At 39.5% G+C, this 19205-nt stretch overlaps 2 protein-coding genes across 4 annotated transcripts; one reads left to right on the top strand and one right to left on the bottom strand.

Moving 5' to 3' along the window:
• Positions 1–2051: 2051 nt before the first annotated feature.
• mtrf1l (mitochondrial translational release factor 1-like) lies at positions 2052–8755 on the bottom strand. Of its 3 annotated transcripts, XM_076891499.1 has the most exons (9): positions 7924–8755; positions 7071–7301; positions 6878–6957; positions 6600–6704; positions 6335–6413; positions 5097–5260; positions 4794–4911; positions 4279–4415; positions 2052–4050 (listed from the first exon to the last, which is right to left on the bottom strand). In XM_076891499.1, coding segments are annotated over exons 1-9 (1128 nt in total). In that variant the 5' UTR covers positions 7925–8755; the 3' UTR covers positions 2052–3837. The 3 variants fall into 3 exon arrangements, with proteins under 3 accessions (XP_076747614.1, XP_004570085.2, XP_012779811.1); XM_004570028.3 differs by having other exon boundaries at positions 7071–8755; XM_012924357.5 differs by lacking the exon at positions 7924–8755 and having other exon boundaries at positions 6600–6682; positions 7071–7108.
• A 3857-nt stretch (positions 8756–12612) lies between these two features.
• On the top strand, positions 12613–15802 carry fbxo5 (F-box protein 5). The gene is made up of 6 exons (XM_004570027.6): positions 12613–12786; positions 13319–13890; positions 13982–14152; positions 14312–14402; positions 14740–14961; positions 15126–15802. The coding sequence occupies exons 2-6, from the start codon at positions 13334–13336 to the stop codon at positions 15369–15371; spliced, it is 1287 nt and encodes a 428-aa protein (XP_004570084.1). The 5' UTR covers positions 12613–12786; positions 13319–13333; the 3' UTR covers positions 15372–15802.
• The last annotated feature ends 3403 nt before the right edge of the window (positions 15803–19205 follow it).

The following is a 19205-nucleotide window of genomic DNA, read 5'->3' as shown; positions in this document are numbered from 1 at the left end:
CAGCAGCCAAAAAGACACATATACAAACAAACAGGACACAGGACACAGAACAGAAACATACACAAGTTTTCTTACATATTTAGATTAAGGACCGTGGTTACTATATACAGAGAGTACTGTACAGTTATTAAATTAAATAAAAATAACTACAGATAAGAGGCAAACCAGCTTGTAGTGCGAATCGGTTAATTAACTTATTGCAGTTACAGCGCAGATGTAAACGTCTATGTTTGTTGGGAGCAGTTCTGATTGTACAGTCTGACAGCTGCAGGGAGGAAGGACCTGCGGAAACGCTCCTTCATGCATCTAGGATGGAGCAGTCTGTCACTGAAGGAGCTCTGCAGTTCAGCAACATTTACATGCATGGGGTGGGAGACTCTGTCCATCAGAGATGTTATTTTGGCCAGAGTCCTTCTGTCTCCCACCACCTGCACTGGGTCCAGGGTGCATCCCAGAACAGAGCTGGCCTTCCTGATGAGCTTATCCAACCTCTTCCTCTCAGCTGCCGATAAACCGCTGCTCCAACATACAACACTGTAAAAAATGACAGATGCCACCACAGAGTCATAGAAGGTCTTTAAAAGCGCTCCCTGTACTCCAAATGACCTCAGCCGCCTCAGCAGGTAGAGTCTGCTCTGACCCTTCCTGTAAAGAGCATCAGTGTTGTGGCTCCAGTCCAGTTTATTATTCAGGTGAACACCCAGGTACCTATAAGAGTCCACTATCTCAATGTCCACTCCCTGGATGTTCACCGGTGTCAGTGTGGTGGGTCTGCGTCTCCGGAAGTCCACCACCAACTCCTTGGTTTTCCCAGCGTTGATCAACAGGTGGTTCTGCTGACACCAGTCAACAAAGTCCAGAGTCCACTGTCTGTACTCTGAGTTGTCCTCACCTGTGATGAGGCCGACTATGGCAGAGTCATCAGAGAACTTCTGTAGGTGGCAGCGTGGGGAGTTGATGGAGAAAATTTCACTCTAGTGGTAGCATGAGACGGAGTCTACAACCCACACAATTTGCTCATGTAGTGCAGCTCATCCAGGATGGCACATCAATGCAAGTTGTGGCAAGAAGATTTTTTTTGTGTCTGTCAGCGTAGTGTCCAGAGCATGGGGGAGACAGGTCAGTACATCAGGAGACGTGGAGGAGGCCATAGGAGGGCAACAACCAAGCAGCAGGACCGCTACCTCCGCCTTTGTGCAAGGAGGAACAGGAGGAGCACTGCCAGAGCCCTGCAAAATGACCTCCAGCAGGCCATAAATGTGCATGTGTCTGCTCAAACGGTCAGAAACAGACTCCATGAGGGTGGCACGAGAGCCCGACATCTACAGGTGGGGGTTGTGCTTACAGCCCAACATCGTGCAGGACGTTTGGCATTTGCCAGATAACACCAAGATTGGCAACTTCGCCACTGGTGCCCTGTGCTCTTCACAGATGAAAGCAGGTTGACACTGAGCACATGTGACAGACGTGACAGAGTCTGGAGATGCCGTGGAGACTGCTGCCTGCAACATCCTCCAGCATGACCGGTTTGGCAGTGGGTCAGTAATGGTGTGGGGTGGCATTTCTTTCGGGGCTGCACAGCCACATGTGCTTGCCAGAGGTAGCCTGACTGCCATTAGGTACCGAGATGAGATCCTCAGACCCCTTGTGAGACCATATGCTGATGCGGTTGGCCCTGGATTCCTCCTAATGCAAGACAATGCTAGACCTCATATTGCTGGAGTTTATCAGCAGTTCCTGCAAGATTCCCCAGACCTGAAATCCAATTGAGCACATCTGGAACATCTTGTCTCGCTCAATCAGCCTGTAGTGTGTTTTTCCACTTTAATTTTGAGTGTGACTCCAAATCCAGATCTTCATGGTTGCTAAATTTGATTTCTATTAATAATTTTTGTGTAATGTTATTTTCAGTACATTCATCTATGTAAAAAACAAAGTATTTAATAAGAATATTTCATTCATTCAGATCTGGGATGTCTTATTTTTGTGTTCCCTGTATTTTCTTTTTGAGCAGTGTATCTTCTAAATAAACAAAGTAGAGTTTACACTATTTAATACAGAAAGTGCAAATGTGGTTTAGGGTGGTTCTTTTAATGTATTTTCCATCCATATAAAAATAAAGCACAATACCCCATATCTTAAAAACAAAGAGAGACAGAGAGAGAACAGTAATTAGGTCATTTTGGTTGAATTAGAGCAAGATCCCACAAGAAACAGGGTGACTCAAAGACTTAAAAATAAATAAATAAAATTAGGTTGCTAAGGGGGTCCACTGGAAATTTAAATTCAGAATATCTGATCAGATTCAGTTCAACAAGAATGGTATATACCGGTACAGTTCTTAACAAATGTATTATACTACCATTCAATCTAAAGTTTATGCCACAGCTGCCTTAAATTACCAGTATTGGTAGTTACCAAAATTATTTTATGTGCTTCTGTAATGGTTAATTCACCAGTATGTGCAAGCTCTTTAATCAAAATTGTATTTTTAATGCTAAAATCTAATTATTGTTCTGGTCCACGAATCTACTATTTTTTCTGTTTTTTTGTAAAACAGTAAAGCATGTTATTTTTTTATTAAGATGCCAAATTAAAGTAATCCACTTGCATTCCTGAGCAGAAAAATTAGTTATGCTTGATTCATTTGTAACCAGTGAGTGACCTCAAATTGAGGTATACAAACGTGAATTCAGTTTGCTATTTAAATAATAAATAAAAATATAACTTTTAAACAAGTTTTTAAAAGATTTCTAAAATATTCGTGTTTCCTTGGTTTTAGGACAGATGGTCTGATAAATTTATTAAGCACTGTAAATCACTGGGCTTGATTTTCAGACTTTTTTTTTCCCACCCCCATGCTCCAATATAGATGACAGTATATGATTAATAGCACTGTGCAAGAGATTAAATAGCATGTTGTACTGAATAACTGTTTTCCATTTTGGTGGAACAAGTTTTTAAAGTTTTTACTGAAGTGTTTCCATAGTCTAGTGGTTAACATGTTTGCCTAAAAACATCCCTAGTTTGAGACCAGAGGTTATAACCCTGAATAAACAGGAGGGTTGTAGAAAGGCATCTGGTGTCACATCTGTGCCAAATCAAATATATAGATCCATCTGCTGTGATGACCTCTTGGGTAGTAAGGAAGCAGAGAAAATTTATAATCCTGCTTAAGCAGTATGAACATTTAACATAAAAAAAAATCACCTAAAGTTTTTTTCAGCTCCTCCCTTGGTCACAGTGAGTCACCACAGTGAGTGGGTAGCTTCACATGTGTGATTCGGTGATTTGGCTTATTGGGGTTGGGTAATAGATCAGGAGAGGCTAGGGCCACTTTGCCCTCCATCTCAACACACCCCCTGCAGAAAAGCTCAGACTTTCCTGGCAGCAGATTCCTGCCTTGTCCTGTCCAGTTAATACTTGTTACACATCTGGCAGCATTTTTTGAAGGCTGCCCAGCATGAGACAATCACTGGAGAATCCATCTGCTATTATAATGAAAACAGATGAAGAATCTGCTGTGTTCATTTTCATTTCTGTTGCATGAAACGTGTTAGAATCAAATTTTTGAATTTCTCTTTCTTCAACTCACGAGTTACCAAAACATACAACTTTGTGATCACTGTGCAGCTCATACATTTTATTTACCACTTTTTTTTGTTTGTTGTGACGCTGCTTATCACCTTCAGATACGCATCTCGTATCAGGCACTGCTGAGATTTGTGCCCACTTTCAATGCATCATCTTCTTCTTCCCCACACAGTTTTTACAGTCTAGGAATGACCAGCATTACATTACTATTTGAAATAAATGCACATTCTGTAAGAGACAAAGTCATGAGCTGTCCTGACTGTTTTCTCCCAGCAGTTCCATGAGAATCTCCTGGTTGGAAAACTCCTTAAGTGAAGAGTTCATTTCATCCAGAAGATCCTCTCCCAGCAGGAAGCTTTTTAAATCGTGCAGAGTCAAGCTGATCCGGTGGTCTGTTATGCGATCTTGGGAAAAGTTGTAGGTCCGAATCTTCTCTGATCGTCCTTTAGTGCCGATCTGGAGGACAAGGAAGAGGAGAAGCACTGAATTTAGCAATGTTTGTTACTTCTAGCAACAAAACCACTAATATCTTACCTGTGTTTTCATTATATTTTCACACCAGTCAAATTCAACATCATGTCAGAGTTTTAGAGACAAAGCATCACATCTGTATTTTATGTTGTATTTTATGGTTTCCACCTGTGGTTTACCTTTAACTGTCCTTTGTATCTCACTGTGTCCCACCTGTATTTTCCGCTGGTTGTAGCGTTTGCTGGTCTCCTCTTCCAGCTTCATGCTGTACAGTTTTGCTCTCAGGGACTTCATGGCTTTCTCCCTGTTCTTCAGTTGGGATCGCTCCTGCTGGCATTCCGCGACCACACCTGCCCAACAAACACACAATAAAGATCTACTTTACTGCATTTATCCATCCTTACATTTTCTTCCCCTTATCTAATTCAGGGTCGTGGGGGATCTGGAGGCTATCTACTGGATAAGATACAGGGTACAGCCTGGATAGGTTGCCAGTCTGTTGCAGTGCTAATACATATGCACAAACAACCATTCACGCTCACTATCACACCTACAGTCAGCTTACAATCACCAATTAACCTAGCTCTTTTCAACCACTTTAAACAGCACTGTCATCTCCTTTCATTAATAATCTATGAAAAACAGTCCATTTTCCCCATTAGTGGAAAGAATAAAAGATGCCCGAAACTTGTTTGCCATGTATTGCATTCAGTTTGTACAGTTTTTACCTGTAGGAAGATGAACTATCCTGACAGCGCTGTCTGTGGTGTTGACATGTTGACCTCCAGCTCCACTCGCCCTCTTAGTGTCTATCCTGAGATCCTTTGGGTTTATTGTGAAAGAGATCTGACAAGAACACACACAAACACTACAAATTACACATACTACATATATTTAGATAAGCAGCAGCTAAACAGAACAAAACACTCTGGAAACTTTGTAAGTTTATTGAGGATTCATTTAAGCAAACTGAGCTGTTTTAACAGCATCCTTGTTATTTGGATACATCCATCTATCGTGTGCAGCTGTACCTCAGTGGGCTGGGGCAGCACAGCCACAGTCATGGTGCTGGTGTGCATCCGGCCCTGTTTTTCAGTCTTGGGAACCCTCTGAACGCGATGAACTCCTGCCTCAAACTTCATCCTTTTGTAGCTCTGAGGGCCGCTGATACTAGCTGAGGCGTGACGTAGTCCACCTGTTCATATGTGAGCAGTGAAAAAAATGTGAATTCAGTTTTTTATTTGGCAAATAATTAACATAGATTAACATAAATAAATTTAATATTTGTGTATTCTTATTTTTGGGGTTTTGTTTTGTTTTTGTTTTTTTACAATAGGTGGTCTAAGGAATTTGTTAAGCACTGTAGCATAAAAAAGCTGATTTCCCTGATGTTGTTTTATTATAACAACCGCTAAAATGTCACTACTCTAATACAAAAACAGATGGAAAAAATTAGGTATGAATTGAGTCTTTTAATGTGACCATGAATAAAGTATTTGTTTTGGTGCATGTTTTTAGATTACAAGTTTAAAAATGAACCTTTGCCCACTGTTTACTGGCACTATTTGAATCCATGCTGCCAAACATTCGGCATTTCTGTGACACAAGGGCTCCCTCTTGTGCTTGATATAAGTTATTACAATTTTACCAAATCAAAGCTTCAGGCCTTTGCTGTTTTTTGTAAACACATATTTTACGAATCTACTTTTTCTTCTTTTTTTTAATTAGACATCACCTCATAACCTAAATTTCAGTCACTAGCTGAAAAATTGCCAAACACTGTCTTTTCCATGTGGAAAGGACACATAAAATTGAGTTCACTCTGATTCTGACAGATACTAAACGAGAAAATCCGTAAAAGCGTAAGAGTAACCACGTGACTGAGACCAATTTGATTCTTCTCTCAAATTTGTTAAACAAGCATTTCTGTTTTCTGTGAAGTTTTCTTAGTGCATGGCATTATTTTTGTTTGTGCTTTCTTTTGTCTTTTAGGATTATTACTTTGCTATGACTAAATATAGTAATTCGAAATTTGGCTTCTGTAAACTACATGATTTCATATATATGATGCTGAGCTTGTGTCTTTAACTGAACAGATCTATTTTAATTTCTTTCCTTCATTTGGAAATCCAATAAATAAATTAAGGGAATCTATTTTTTAAAAAAAAAACAACTGTAATGATAGTTTTCTTAAAAGGTGTAACAATGATATGATGGCAAAAATACATTTGTGGAAGATTTTGTAATAGAAATGTATGTGTCGACTGACCTAGCTCACTGGTTGTGTGCTCCAGGATGTCAAAGGACCAGCTGTGGTGATGAGCAAAGCCCTGGTACATGTCAAACACCTTAAGGGGAGAGGAAGTTGGCATGTAAATACAGAAAAAAAACCTTTCGCTTAATTCTTTATTTTTTTTATTCTTTCTTTATTCTTTATTGCAGATGGCAATTGTGTCTGTGAGCATCCCGTTTTTGGCCTGCTGCAATAGCAATATTCAATTTAAAATAACTAATACACATATGTACTTCCTGACCTCAGCAGTGAACAGCATGGCTTCTTGACCACCAACGCCAGCGGTGACCTCCAGGACGAGGTCACTCAGATCAGTCTCCTCCTCTGGAATCAATAGATCCAGAATCTGATTTGATGATGCATGTTGATTAACAAGAGAAATGTGATAATGTGTCAGCTGTGCGACAAGTATAACAACACTGAAAATGCAAAGAGAAACGCTGTCAGCGCGCTCAATAAGATTTACCAACAGCTCGGTTGAGACCTTGATATCACAAAGTGAAAAAATCAAGTTTCTACCTTTTGTCTAAGAGTTTGAATATCTTCCAAACAGCCTGCTCTCTCCACCTCTGCCAGTTCCCGCAAAGATGGGTCTTCATCTTTGAGGAAAAACAGACACAAATACAATTTTTACCATAATCTGAGAGTGATTCTACTCTCACAAAGTGAGAGCCAACTGTGGCTTATTAATTAGAGATCTTTCTCCACAAACCTTTCAGAAGCGTCTCAGTCTCTGCAATCTCTTTTTGCTTGGTGTCCAGCTCTCTGATGGTCTGGATAAGAGGAGCCAGAAGGGACACTTTGGTCCTCTTGGCCTTCAGTTCATCCTCACTGCACTGCTCCTCTCCCAAATTACCACTGATGGCTTGTAAACATTCGCTGTACTGTGCCTCAGTCTTCCTCAGGTGCTCCTGCAGAGACTTCCTGGCAAAAATCTCATCCACTGACAGCAACTTCACCATCAGTGGTGTGCTGGTGTAAAGAGTTCTTTTAGCTCTATTTTCAACACTTTGGTTTAAGACATATGGTGGTTTTTGAAAGTGAGGTATCCATAGGTTATAGGCAGACTCTTTTACTCTGGGCAGAAGGTTTACAAGTCTTCTGTAAGCCATTTTACATGTAGATGTGGCTGAAATATTCACTGCGTAGTAAACAGACTTGATTTTTGCCGGTCTCTAGTCCATTTAGCCAAATCTCATTCAAAAATACAAAAGTTGGTATTTATTTATGTTTTAACACAAATAAATTACTCCCAGATACTAGGGACCATTTTTGACCCGAGGACAACACAAGGGTTACGATACAGCCTATATAGTGAAGAAAAATTCTTCAACTCGGCGTAAATATAACACGGTAGTGATAATTTTACTTTTTTTTAAAATTTGTAACAGGTTCAAGTCAGTGGTGAGCAGCTATAATGCGGAATACTACAACCAACAACAGATTATTCTTTTGGATTTAAAAAATCTTTGACAAAACATGGCTGATGGGCGGGGTTTTTACTATTAAGCCTGAACTAATCTACAAAAACATGATATGAATATCTGAGGAGGTAAACAACTCACTGAAGGTTCCCTGCTAGCTCAACGTGATCATGAAATCAAATGTCAAGCTGCCGAATGCTTTACTCGATTTTTCCAGTTAGCGGTGTCTATATCGGAACAGGCTCCAGTCATTAATTCTTTAAACATTGTCTAGAAACGTCCAATTAACATCATTTACAAACAGCTTGCGTCGTTACCACCTTGCTAAAGGGCGCAGACATATTGAACCTTTTCTTCTTTTTTTCACATTTCTTGCGGTTGGGAAACAGCTTTACAGTTCACTGCTGCCACCTCCTGGATGGTGCTGTGTACTGCACCTGGCCACAATGAGAAACTAAAGAATGGGTTACCACACATGGGTCCGTTCTTCGTACCTCGCTTACTACATCCAAGATCAAATCATCGCTATTCCGGTTCTCCGAACACACCTGTTGTTGACGATTAGTATAGCTGGATGAAGTAATGTGAGATCACTGGGTGGCTTAACAGGGGCTACGCATCGATAGTAGAAACATTGATCGGCAACCCTTTGATTGGTCGGCGAAAATGTCGAAGGAGCGCGCTCGGTATTTTTCGGCAGCAGAGCAAGAACTCTTGATTGAGGGATTTCAGGAGTTTCAGAGTTTAATTAAAACGCAAGGGAACACTGCAAAGGCTGCAAAAGCAAGGAGAGAGGGCTGGCAGAAAGTTGCTGACAAATTAAACTCGTAAGTAATTTAATAATAATAATAATAATGGATTGGATTTATATAGCGCTTTTCAAGGCACCCAAAGCGCTTTACAATACCACTATTCATTCACTCTCACATTCACACACTGGTGGAGGCAAGCTACAGTTGTAGCCACAGCTGCCCTTGGGCAGTCTGACAGAAGCCAGGCTGCCATATCGCGCCATCGGCCCCTCTGGCCAACACCAGTAGGCGGTAGGGTAAATTTATTATATTATATTACATTATATCATATTATATTATATTACATTATATCCTCTTTCACATTAGAGCCACAACAGGACCCACTAGAACATGGGAACAAGTAAAAGTGAAATATAAGAATATCCTACAGAATGGTAATATTTATCACTTATATTGCTTTTATTCTCTAAGAAAGAGACCCTGAAATAATCTGTTTGTTTGTTTATAACAGCAACCAAGAAAAGGGCAGAGCAAAAAAAGACAGGTGGTGGTCCTGCACCCCCTCGTCAACAAGTTGGTTAAGTAAATAATACCCTCACGGGAAAATCGATATCTCTCTATGAGCACACTGTCGCGCTGAGCTAAAGGATCCTGTCTATCCCGCAATATACGCTGAGTTCTGAAAACTCTCCTTATCAATCTTGCACCTTCCGCAATGGGTGGCTCGCGTATACGGACAGGACATGGCTGCGACAGACTTCCCAAATCCACCTTCGCTTTTATAGCCGTGGTCTCTCATCTTGATTACACGAAGTAATTTACTATTACTACTCTACAATATGAATTACATCGGAAATAATCAAATACATGAAATAGAATGATTAATAGTACATTTCCCTTTTTTTTAGGAAATGACCTGTATGTATCTGTATGGAATCAATAAAAGGATCAAGTACTGCATTAACTTTAGTTACATTGATAATATTTATTTATGGTAAAACAGTGGTAAAATATCGCTGTTGCTTTCGGACATACCTGAGTGGCCGTGATCTAATCTTGTTTACATAAAGTAAGCCTGCTCCCGAGCAGGTTTACGCTTACGGATCTGTTGCTATGACAGCAAGTCCCGGATGAGCTTCGGAGAACCGAACGATCCAAGATCACGCGAAATCGTCAACAATCAAATCCAGCTAACTTACTTAGCGAGGTACGAAGAACGGAGGCTTCCAGCTTCAGTTTGACTGTAATTTCATATTTACTTCTAATTTCTGACTACCAATTTGTTAACTTGGAAGAGATAGTCTAATTGAAATTAGACTACATACTGATGTTTTTGTTTTTTATGGTATAATTTATCATATATTCTCAAACCGGCATGAAAGTTGAATAAAAATGGCATTTTCTTCATATTTGTGACTAAGAATTTCATGTCATTCAACATGTTTATTACCCATTTCTGAAGGATATAACTATTTACCCTTCAGAAACTGTCACAACTGAAGAAGCCTCTCAGATGAGAGGTGAACCGTCTTCATATAACTTATAGAAGTCCAATTTGTTTCTTTCCAATCTCCCTAGACTTCTAAAAAAAGAATTTAAGATGGAATGACCCCCATGTTATTCTTTGACCAAACTTATTGAAACTAACCTTAGATATGAGCACACCTTCTTCTTTGAGCTAATGATATAAATGAATACTAAATTCAGTAAGCTTCCCATCCTTGATGAACTTGTCAACAAAATCCACACTGTAAATGCTACTTGAACAGACAAGGAAAAGACAAATATCAGATATACTGTCATAAATTATATTTTAGAAATACATTTGAATGAATTTAGCCTATTGGATGTGCAAATGTGTAATGTTAATAAATCCCTGACCCCCAAGATAAACATATCCTTCCATATATAATTATACTAATCAGTCTTGCACAATCTTGCTGCTACTAATTAACAAGGCTGCTTTGTTTTTAATTAACTGTGGGGTGGGGGGTTTCGAGTGGCCTCTCATGGCATTTGGAGTCAATGATATTGCATGTGAATTGTAGACCCCCCACTGCTTGGGCATGGTGTGAATCATTAGGATTAATTAACAGGCCACTTGAATATATCGCTGAAACCCATATTATACTGGAAGTAATTGGCAATCAAGAGGATGAGCAGGGACCATATGTGGTCTGGGGTGCAGGTATTTCACTGTGTTCTGTCTTAAATCTGGAAACAATAATTCATTGGCACACATGCATGAACAAAACTCTCTAATATCAGCATCAACACATCAATACAAACACATAATTTTGCTTGGTACATACTTTGCATACTTTACTGCTTGCTCTGGCCCACAGTAGATTGTTCAGCGCTCAAAATAGACACCAGGAAAAATAGCACACAGTTTCCCCACTTTAAACTGTTAAAGTTTAAAGTCGTATACAACAGACTGTTAAATAACATTATTGCATATACACCTTTAGCTTGCAGAAACTGTAAGCTAAATAGCAAAGAATGGCCTTTGTGGCTTTTACAAAAACGATTTGGTCACCTGAGCATTTTATTGACTTTAAGCTGCTTTGAAATGTATCTGGGACAGCTTTCAACCAGAACGACTAAACTTGTAAATTAGAGTTTGACAACAGGATCAAGAGACTAAACTTATCAGGGTGGACTCCAGTATGCAAAATGAGCCGTCACATACATCTTCAGTGACCCTCTCTCATGTTTTCTCCCAGTTGATCAACAATTCCCATTTCACTGTCCTGTAAATATTAAATTATACAGAGATCCTGATTATGTTTTTTATGACTTAAATAACAGAAAAGTGTTAGAGAAAAAAGCTGAGACAGTGTCTGGAAATAAACCTACATTACATCCCCCAGCTTCCCCCACTGGTTTCAGTGAAAGAGCTACTTAACACATTCCAGGCAGGGTGTGAACTTAACCATCCTGTACATTATCTGCATTGTAGAGCTTTTGTTTGTCAAGCAGTGGGAATCATGGCAGGAAAGAGTCTCTTATTCATGTTTTCCATGTAAGAACAGGCTCAATAAAACCCAGTGATGAAAATTGTTGTTTAAATGTTTAAATGTTTGAAGCATCCTGAAACGGGAGTGTTAGTTACAGTCATAAATATTAATCAGGTACACTGATTAAACATCCGTGGGCCTTTCAAACTTTTCAGAAACCCTGCAAATAATTAATTGGTAATTGAATTTACCAGTATTTACCAAGCAATGGCTGATGTTTATCGTATGCCTAATTGGTTAAAGGTTGTGTGCTAAAGATTTTTAATAATAAATTCCATTTAAACAGTAGTATCGATTTTCACCCAAAATATCCTAATTAGTGCATGCATAATTTTATTTTTTCTAGTGTTAACAACACAGAATTATTCAATAGTAACTCTAATTTCAAGCTGCATTAAAGATTCCGAACATACCAACTTTAAAAAAAGACTTTAACCTCCTCTAAGACCCAAACTCTTTCACGGCATGCATTTTTAATTTCTCTTTGATATTTGGTCACATTGGGGCCCGATGAATGTAAAAACAAATAAGTACCAGATTTTTTTTAAACCTTATTTTTGTTTTTAAGAAAAATAAGCGCCACATACGAGGATATTCGTTTAAAACTTTGATAAAACTGTAGCAGTATAATGTCCTCGTAAGTGGATATCAGGCCCTCGTAGAGCAAAATTGAGTATTTTGGTCTAAATAACCCAAAATGTGATGTCCACATATGTGGACGCCAGGTCCTAGGAGGTTAAAAGGCTTATTTCGCCTATGAAGTGCCATATTCAAAATATAGGATTTGGAAATATTATTTTGTTTTTTGCATATTTGCGGTCTGCAAAATATGCTAAGTTCCGGAGGATGCCACGATTTTCAAATCGGCTAACGTTTAGAAACTTCTTACGTTTAAGTGCGTGAGATATATCTGTTTACATTAGCTTCAAACGCTGAATGGCGCTCAGAAAGGCCATGTTTTTTTCACGACAGTTTTGCAGTGGGAACACGTTCACTGCGCGGTGACGTCACCGAAACTGAAGCCAGCTTTCATTTGTTGACGTTTTAAAGAGACAACCTCCCCTTGTACTGTGATTGGTTTGCGCCATTTGCGCACCGATTTCAAAAGAGTGGCTGCAACTGGCGGATTTTCAGTTGAGGAGTATTTAATCTGGGAAGAGCGGGCGACAGTCGAGAAGATACTTGACCAGCTACTAGGACTCTTCTGTGGATAACGATATAACAACAGTAAGGTAAGAGGAGTTACGTACCTTTTCTAAACTTTTAAGAGTTCTCTTTAGCGGAATGTTATTCTGTTCGCGGTATGAGGAGTTTGTCATAAGTCGCTTCTTAGTTGCAAACTACTTACCATATTATCATCTAAGACCACGCAAATGTAGCTCGGTATTATAACAGGATTTTATTTAACGCCCATCACTCTCATTAATGTCCAGTTCATGTTATTTGACATACGTTTGACCAAAGACAGCATAAATGGGCGAAAACCGAGTAGCTTCACGTCATCGCTACATTTCCGCCAAATTTGCATCGCGCCAAAATCAAGACTTTGGAAAACTAACTATTGAAAAGTTTCCAACCTTATTTCCCCTTTTAAACAACAGTGTTTATATTATAGCTTTATTCCCTGTCTAGCCACTCATAGCTTACATTTGATGTTTAATGTGGCCTGGTTAGCTTGCATTTGGGAAGCTGTGTTGCGTTCAGTCCCGTACACTCCGTAAAACCTAACCTAACACAATCTTGTTATTTCTCTCCTGTACTTAGAAATCTGCAAAGTGAATGTCTCATTCTAACGGAATCATCATGAAGTTTGCCGCGTGCGAATCTCCAAGAGCCTCTGCCGTGGAGGCCAAAGCTTCCCCAGTAAAAGAGCCCATCCCCATCAAACCTCAGTGTTCCCCTGTAAAGGTGACCACGGTGTTGTTCTCTTCCAAAAACAACACCAGTGCAATCCACGACAAGGAAAACAGCACTGGCATGGCGCATGACAGGACTCTGGAGTTTGAGGATAGTGGTTATCTCTCTCTGCAAAACAGTCAGATTGAATATCACCATGAGAACGAAGAGGATGTCCACATCCTGGGAAAGTCCACAGTAGTGTCGTCTACTGCTACAAATCAAGGAATGCCACATAATTCTCCTTCCAAATGTCAAGTAAGGAGCACCCCTATTCAACTGGAGGCAGTCTGCACTCCTGTGGTTCGTCCCCAGAGGAGAACTGCGGCATACTCGTCGTCCACCCCATCCGGCCATCACAGCGACAGCCACCTGCCTATACTGAACTTCCAGCGGGTTGTGTGTGAAGAACTTGCTAAGAGCTATGAGAAGAATAAGAGGTAAGATTTTGACATCTTGTTTGACTGGGTGTTCATCTAGATTGGTTTACGCTTGGGCAGCTATAAAATGTTGTCTTTCTATGTGTGTTAGGTACGACTGGAGCATTGTCACAAAAGTTGCAGAGAATTTTCTTTTGGATCGGGTGATTGGACGTCAGATGGGCTTGGAGTACAGCGATATCTTTCAGTCTCTGCTGGCCAGAAACATGAGATGTATCCTGACAAAGATCCTGGCCTTTCTGGAAGACTTGGACCTCATTAGGTAAGCTACAAACCTTCACTTTGTCCTATCTGGATAAATGTATTTGGCAGTAAGGAAATTTGAATTTAGGTGATATCAGAATTAATTTTTGAATCTTTGTAACTGTTAATTTTGTGCTCTTATTAATCGCATGTTACATTTCCTTTTTCAACTTCACAGTTGTAAGAAAGTGAGCAGGACTTGGAGGAAAATCATCTGTGAAGATGCAGCAGCTCTGAGGCGGTGTCAGCGAGCTGAGCAGGAACTCAGGGTGAGGAAACTCGCACAACATGACACTGATTCAGACAATGCTTTTGTGATTCTTATCAAGTAGTTACATAGTAAGAAAGACCACAACTTACCGTACAGGTCTTCTTACAAGTTATTTAAAAGAACAGTTGCACATGTAAGGAAAACATGCAACGGGTGGTTGTTAGAGCTATAAGAAAGGATGACGCATTCACAATTCATGTCATTCTTTCTATAAGGCAACCTGAATAAGAATATTTAGTTTTGAGTCTTTATTTTGTTTTTTCTTGCAACAATATGAATAACAGTATACTGCTAAAGCTGCAAATGTTCTAATCATTTGATTAATTCATTTTTAGGAGTCAAGAAACTCTCTGAGACAGAGGGGTATTGGTTTGACAAGAGATGTGGCCGTCTCCAGGATGGTGCTGTCCTGCATGCAGACCACGGCTTCCTCAAAGACTCCATCTTCATCATCCTCCTCGTCCACCCCCAGCTGCATGACCACCAGACGGGCTGCTTCCTCTCAGAGAGGCAGCACACCCACCTCCCGATGCTCACGCTTCAACGAGTACATCCAGGTGAGCATCGTTTTCAACAATTCACTCTGATGCAACAGAACTGAAAAACAACCTCATGGCCAAGATTAATTTTCCAAATGATGTTTTCACTGTAGGAAATGCATAAATGTTCCGTATAGCCTTGTTTTTAACAAACCTCCATGTTTCATTCTTTCTATCTCCAGGCTGCCAGCACTCTGAAGCAACACGAGTCTCTTCGTGCCTGCAAACGCTGCGGCTCACCAGCGACACATCTGAATGAGGTTCAGAAAGCTACGTGCACTCGCCTTAGTTGTCTCTTCACCTTCTGCACTCGCTGTCAGGAGTCTTTCCACGGCTCGACCCCCTGCAGAACCGTGACTCCCCGAGCCAACTTCTCTAAGACGTCACCGGGGAGCGCTCGCAGCAAGAAGAACATCAGGCGACTGTGATGGAAGCTTTGTGGAATTTTATTCAGATTTTTTTTTTTATTTTTAAAGCAGCTAACCTCTGAGCCAGCAGTGTTTCCACTAGCACTGTCCAAACCTCGGACAAGAGTGGAAGTTTTTATATAAGCTCGACCTGAAAATGCAAGGCTTCACTGCACGTACTTTTCCCAAAACCTGTATGCGGAAGTCAACACTGAGTGAAACACTCAAAGAAAACTGACACAATCGAACAAAAAATATATCCTGATTGTGAGAAGACGATGCCAAAAAACCCAAAATAAAGGCTTTTATTTTATTTTAAATGAAATGTATGTAAATATATTGTAATGTAACTTTTAGATAATGTAAATTGTTTAGTAGTTTTAAATAAATTTTTGATACTCAGGAAATATGAATAAGTATTAAAGTTTATTGTATTGTACTGTATGGTATGGTATTTCCTGTAAATACATTGTTTCTTTAAAACCTTACCTTGTGTTATTCTACTTATTTTTAAAAACACAACATTTATCTCAGGGAAGCTGAGTAAAGCTTCTGCGCTCATCAGTTTAGTTTGCAATAAGAAGTGATGTGCCTTTGCCATCAGTTTAACACTGCTTTGAAGTTTGAATTCTGTATATTTAAACTGCTAAATCACAAACAATTTAAATTTTCGCAGTTTAGTTTAAATGATGCTTAAGTCGGTTTTATTTATATGGTACCAATTCAGCTAAGCCTGGTTCATTACCTATAGAAGACCGTAGTGGCATTTAAATTAATGGCAAGCATGAAAGGAAAAGCTCTGCTTCATGGGAAATCCTACGGCAACATAACTAAAGGATTTAAGGTCTCCTGATCCTGCTTTTATCAAAAAGGAAAGTGAAGCATTCACTTAAAAGTGCAGATGGTCTGTTCCCTGATCAAAACTGGGAGCTGGTTCTACGCAAGTGGTTTGATAGCTGAAGGCTCTTTCTCCTTTTCTGCTTTCTCAAACTCTGAAATGACAAACATGCAGCCTGTAAACAAAGCACCTTATTGGGTTAATACTATACAAGATTTTTTTTAAATATGTAATACTAAATAATATGACTATTAAACTTTAATGCTTGATGACTACTTTCAGGCTGGACTGCAGAAACCTCAGAAAAACTTTGAGTATAACACCAACTACTGCATTTAAAGCTCCAAAGTATTTCTTTTTAATAATTTCCCACAGAGCCGCTGTAGTCAACATGCAGCCCCAGTGGCATCATTGGCATTAGATGTGAACAATTTCTTTTCAATTCTATCTGCCAGCTTTTATTACAGCAGAGGGCAGTGTTGCTTGCTGCCTCTCCATCTCCTGTCCACTGAAGTAATCTATAACTGCGACTATGACTTAAATGAAAAAAACCTCTCAGTGCCAAAGCTCTCTTGTGAAATATTTAAATTCTTTTAATACGACGAATTAAAGCCTGATTGTAAAAGCATTTCAAGCTGTATAAACAGCAACAAACTATGAGGAAAGGTCCGGGAAATCACATAAACAGGCAATTTTACCTAAAAGATAAAAATCCCATATACAGACACACAGACTAATTCACAAGGACAATTCAGCTTTTCTGTATTTTTTTGACCATTTGTCAACTTATGAAACTTGACTGTTATTTTGCTCTTCACATGGAAAATACAGGACATTTAAATGAACTGAAGTGATCTTGCAGTATCTTTCTGCAAGATACTGTGGATTATAGGATAACTGGTCATGTATGCTTGTACAGATTTATGTTAACACTTTAAATAAAACAGATGAATTATGGAGAGCCCATTTTACAGAGTATTAAAAGAAAAAAACACATTTAAGCCCAGAAAATGTATAATCCGGTCTCATGTTTCATGAGGTGTACCTGCAGTGTATATACCTACCATGTACATCTTCTTACACAGGGGTCAGTTTTGGGGAAAAAAACTAAAAAAATAGTTCACAATTCATTGTGGCAGGCTAGCATGGTGACTCATGCTTAGGACAAACATGAAAAAGTATAGTTTTCACTTCCTCTTTTGCCTTTATACTCATGAGTACAGCACTGGGCCCAGTCTTGCAAATTCAGGCCAGAGGGGAGTGTTGACATTAATCACATATTTACATAATTTTCCTCAAAATTTCATGGTCCAACATCCTTTTATTACAGTGAAGATTCAAAATAAATTATTTTTGTTCGCCAGTCTTAATCTTCTTTATCTTGCTGTACAATCATCATGTAGCCACAGTCCTGTGAAACTCAAGGCCCCACCTGGCTCCTTGATCACCTCATAAAGGAGCTGCCTTGGAGGCGCATTTCCTCCAAGCTTCAGCAAAGATGCGACTGTCATGCGACTCTCGTGTGCACATTAATCTTCAGTGGTGAATCACCACTGAAGATTAATGTGCACCTTTCTTTGCTGAAGGGATTAACATGTAGTTAGTGAGGGAGGTGGTGCTTTCAAGCATCCATACATTTTCTGCTACATGTTGTTACGCTGGGGAAGATCCTTGACTACATTTTCCTCAGCGGTGTTCCACTATAATAATTTGGGGTTGCGTGCTCATGTAGGAGTGTTACATGATGTTCAATGAGGTCTTAATAACACCACAGTGAACCTGAAGAAGCCCTTGCTGTAGCATTCTTGGGTATCTCGTGAACACCCCAGTTTTTAATGTTTTACAAAAAGATTGGAGATTCTGGACAGAAGTTTTAGAAGTGTGTTACATTTATCAAAGTTATTATATTAATAATTTTCCAATACCCATCATAAACTCAGTTCTGCTTTTTGATAAAGTGCCTGCAAAACCTGAAGTGCCTTTTTAACGTTAGCATTTAAATGCATTTTATTTTTTATCCCTGTGAGTCTGACCTTGTGCTCTTGGAAAATCCGCTTTTAAAATAAACCCTCACAAGCATTTGAAAAGTTCCTCCTGGAATGAAAATATCTGTCTTCAGTTTCCTCTTAAAAATCTTTGCTTGCATCAGTCATCGTTTGTTTAGAAGAGTTATGAAGCCGCAAATAGCATCACTGACATTACATGATTGCCTCTGACATTTGGAGAACAGCCCATTTGTCTCTCACCTCTTTCTCTCTCTCCCTCTCTTTATCTATACCTCGCTCGCTTTTCGCTGACTTGCTGTGTGTGTGTGTGTGTGTGTGTGTGTGGTTTGTTGGGATGACGCATAAAAACACAAGCCAGCATTCATTTAGCTCTTGCATGGAAATGATTTCTGTTTAGCAAGATGGAGCTGTGACGTGGTTCTCAGAAAAGCCTCGGTGCACCACAGGTGTGCACTTGTCAGAGGTCACTGTGAAATAGCTGGTGTACATTTGAGGTTTACAGTTAAGTTTCTTTGATTTTGGCCTCGTAAAAAAACATCTTATTAGAAATGGTTTCCTCTATCCAGGTGGACATGTTATGTGAGAAACCTAAGAGAAAATAAAAAAACAACATAACAGTAATCTTAACAATAGCCTCCTGAGAACCAGGAGACTTATTTGAGCTATCCTACTAAGTCCTGATGTATTAAATAGAGGACATCCGGGGTTTTCCATTGATATCGCATGTGTTTGGGTAGCCTCTTTTAGCTCCAAAGAGGAACGAAATCACAAAAAACGTTCAATGCGAAGATTCTTTTTCCCTCGGTTCTCGGGAGGATAGGCCAACGAGAGTACCTAGAAGTTTTGCATTTGCTGTCTTTCCAGTGTTTAGGACTCAACAAAATCATCCTTATTGATTTTATTAGTTACGCCTGAAGCCTGTTATTGTGTCCAAATTTAAGATGAGCCACCAGGCCCGAACGCTGTCAGTGGAGACAAAAACATTGGCGCTTTTAAATCAAAAGCAAAGGC

The sequence above is a fragment of the Maylandia zebra genome, linkage group LG13, assembly GCF_041146795.1.
Source record: "Maylandia zebra isolate NMK-2024a linkage group LG13, Mzebra_GT3a, whole genome shotgun sequence".
Taxonomy (NCBI): Eukaryota; Metazoa; Chordata; class Actinopteri; order Cichliformes; family Cichlidae; genus Maylandia; species Maylandia zebra.
The sequence above is the reverse complement of the archived record's forward strand: the minus strand, read 5'-3'. Positions and strand labels throughout refer to the sequence as shown.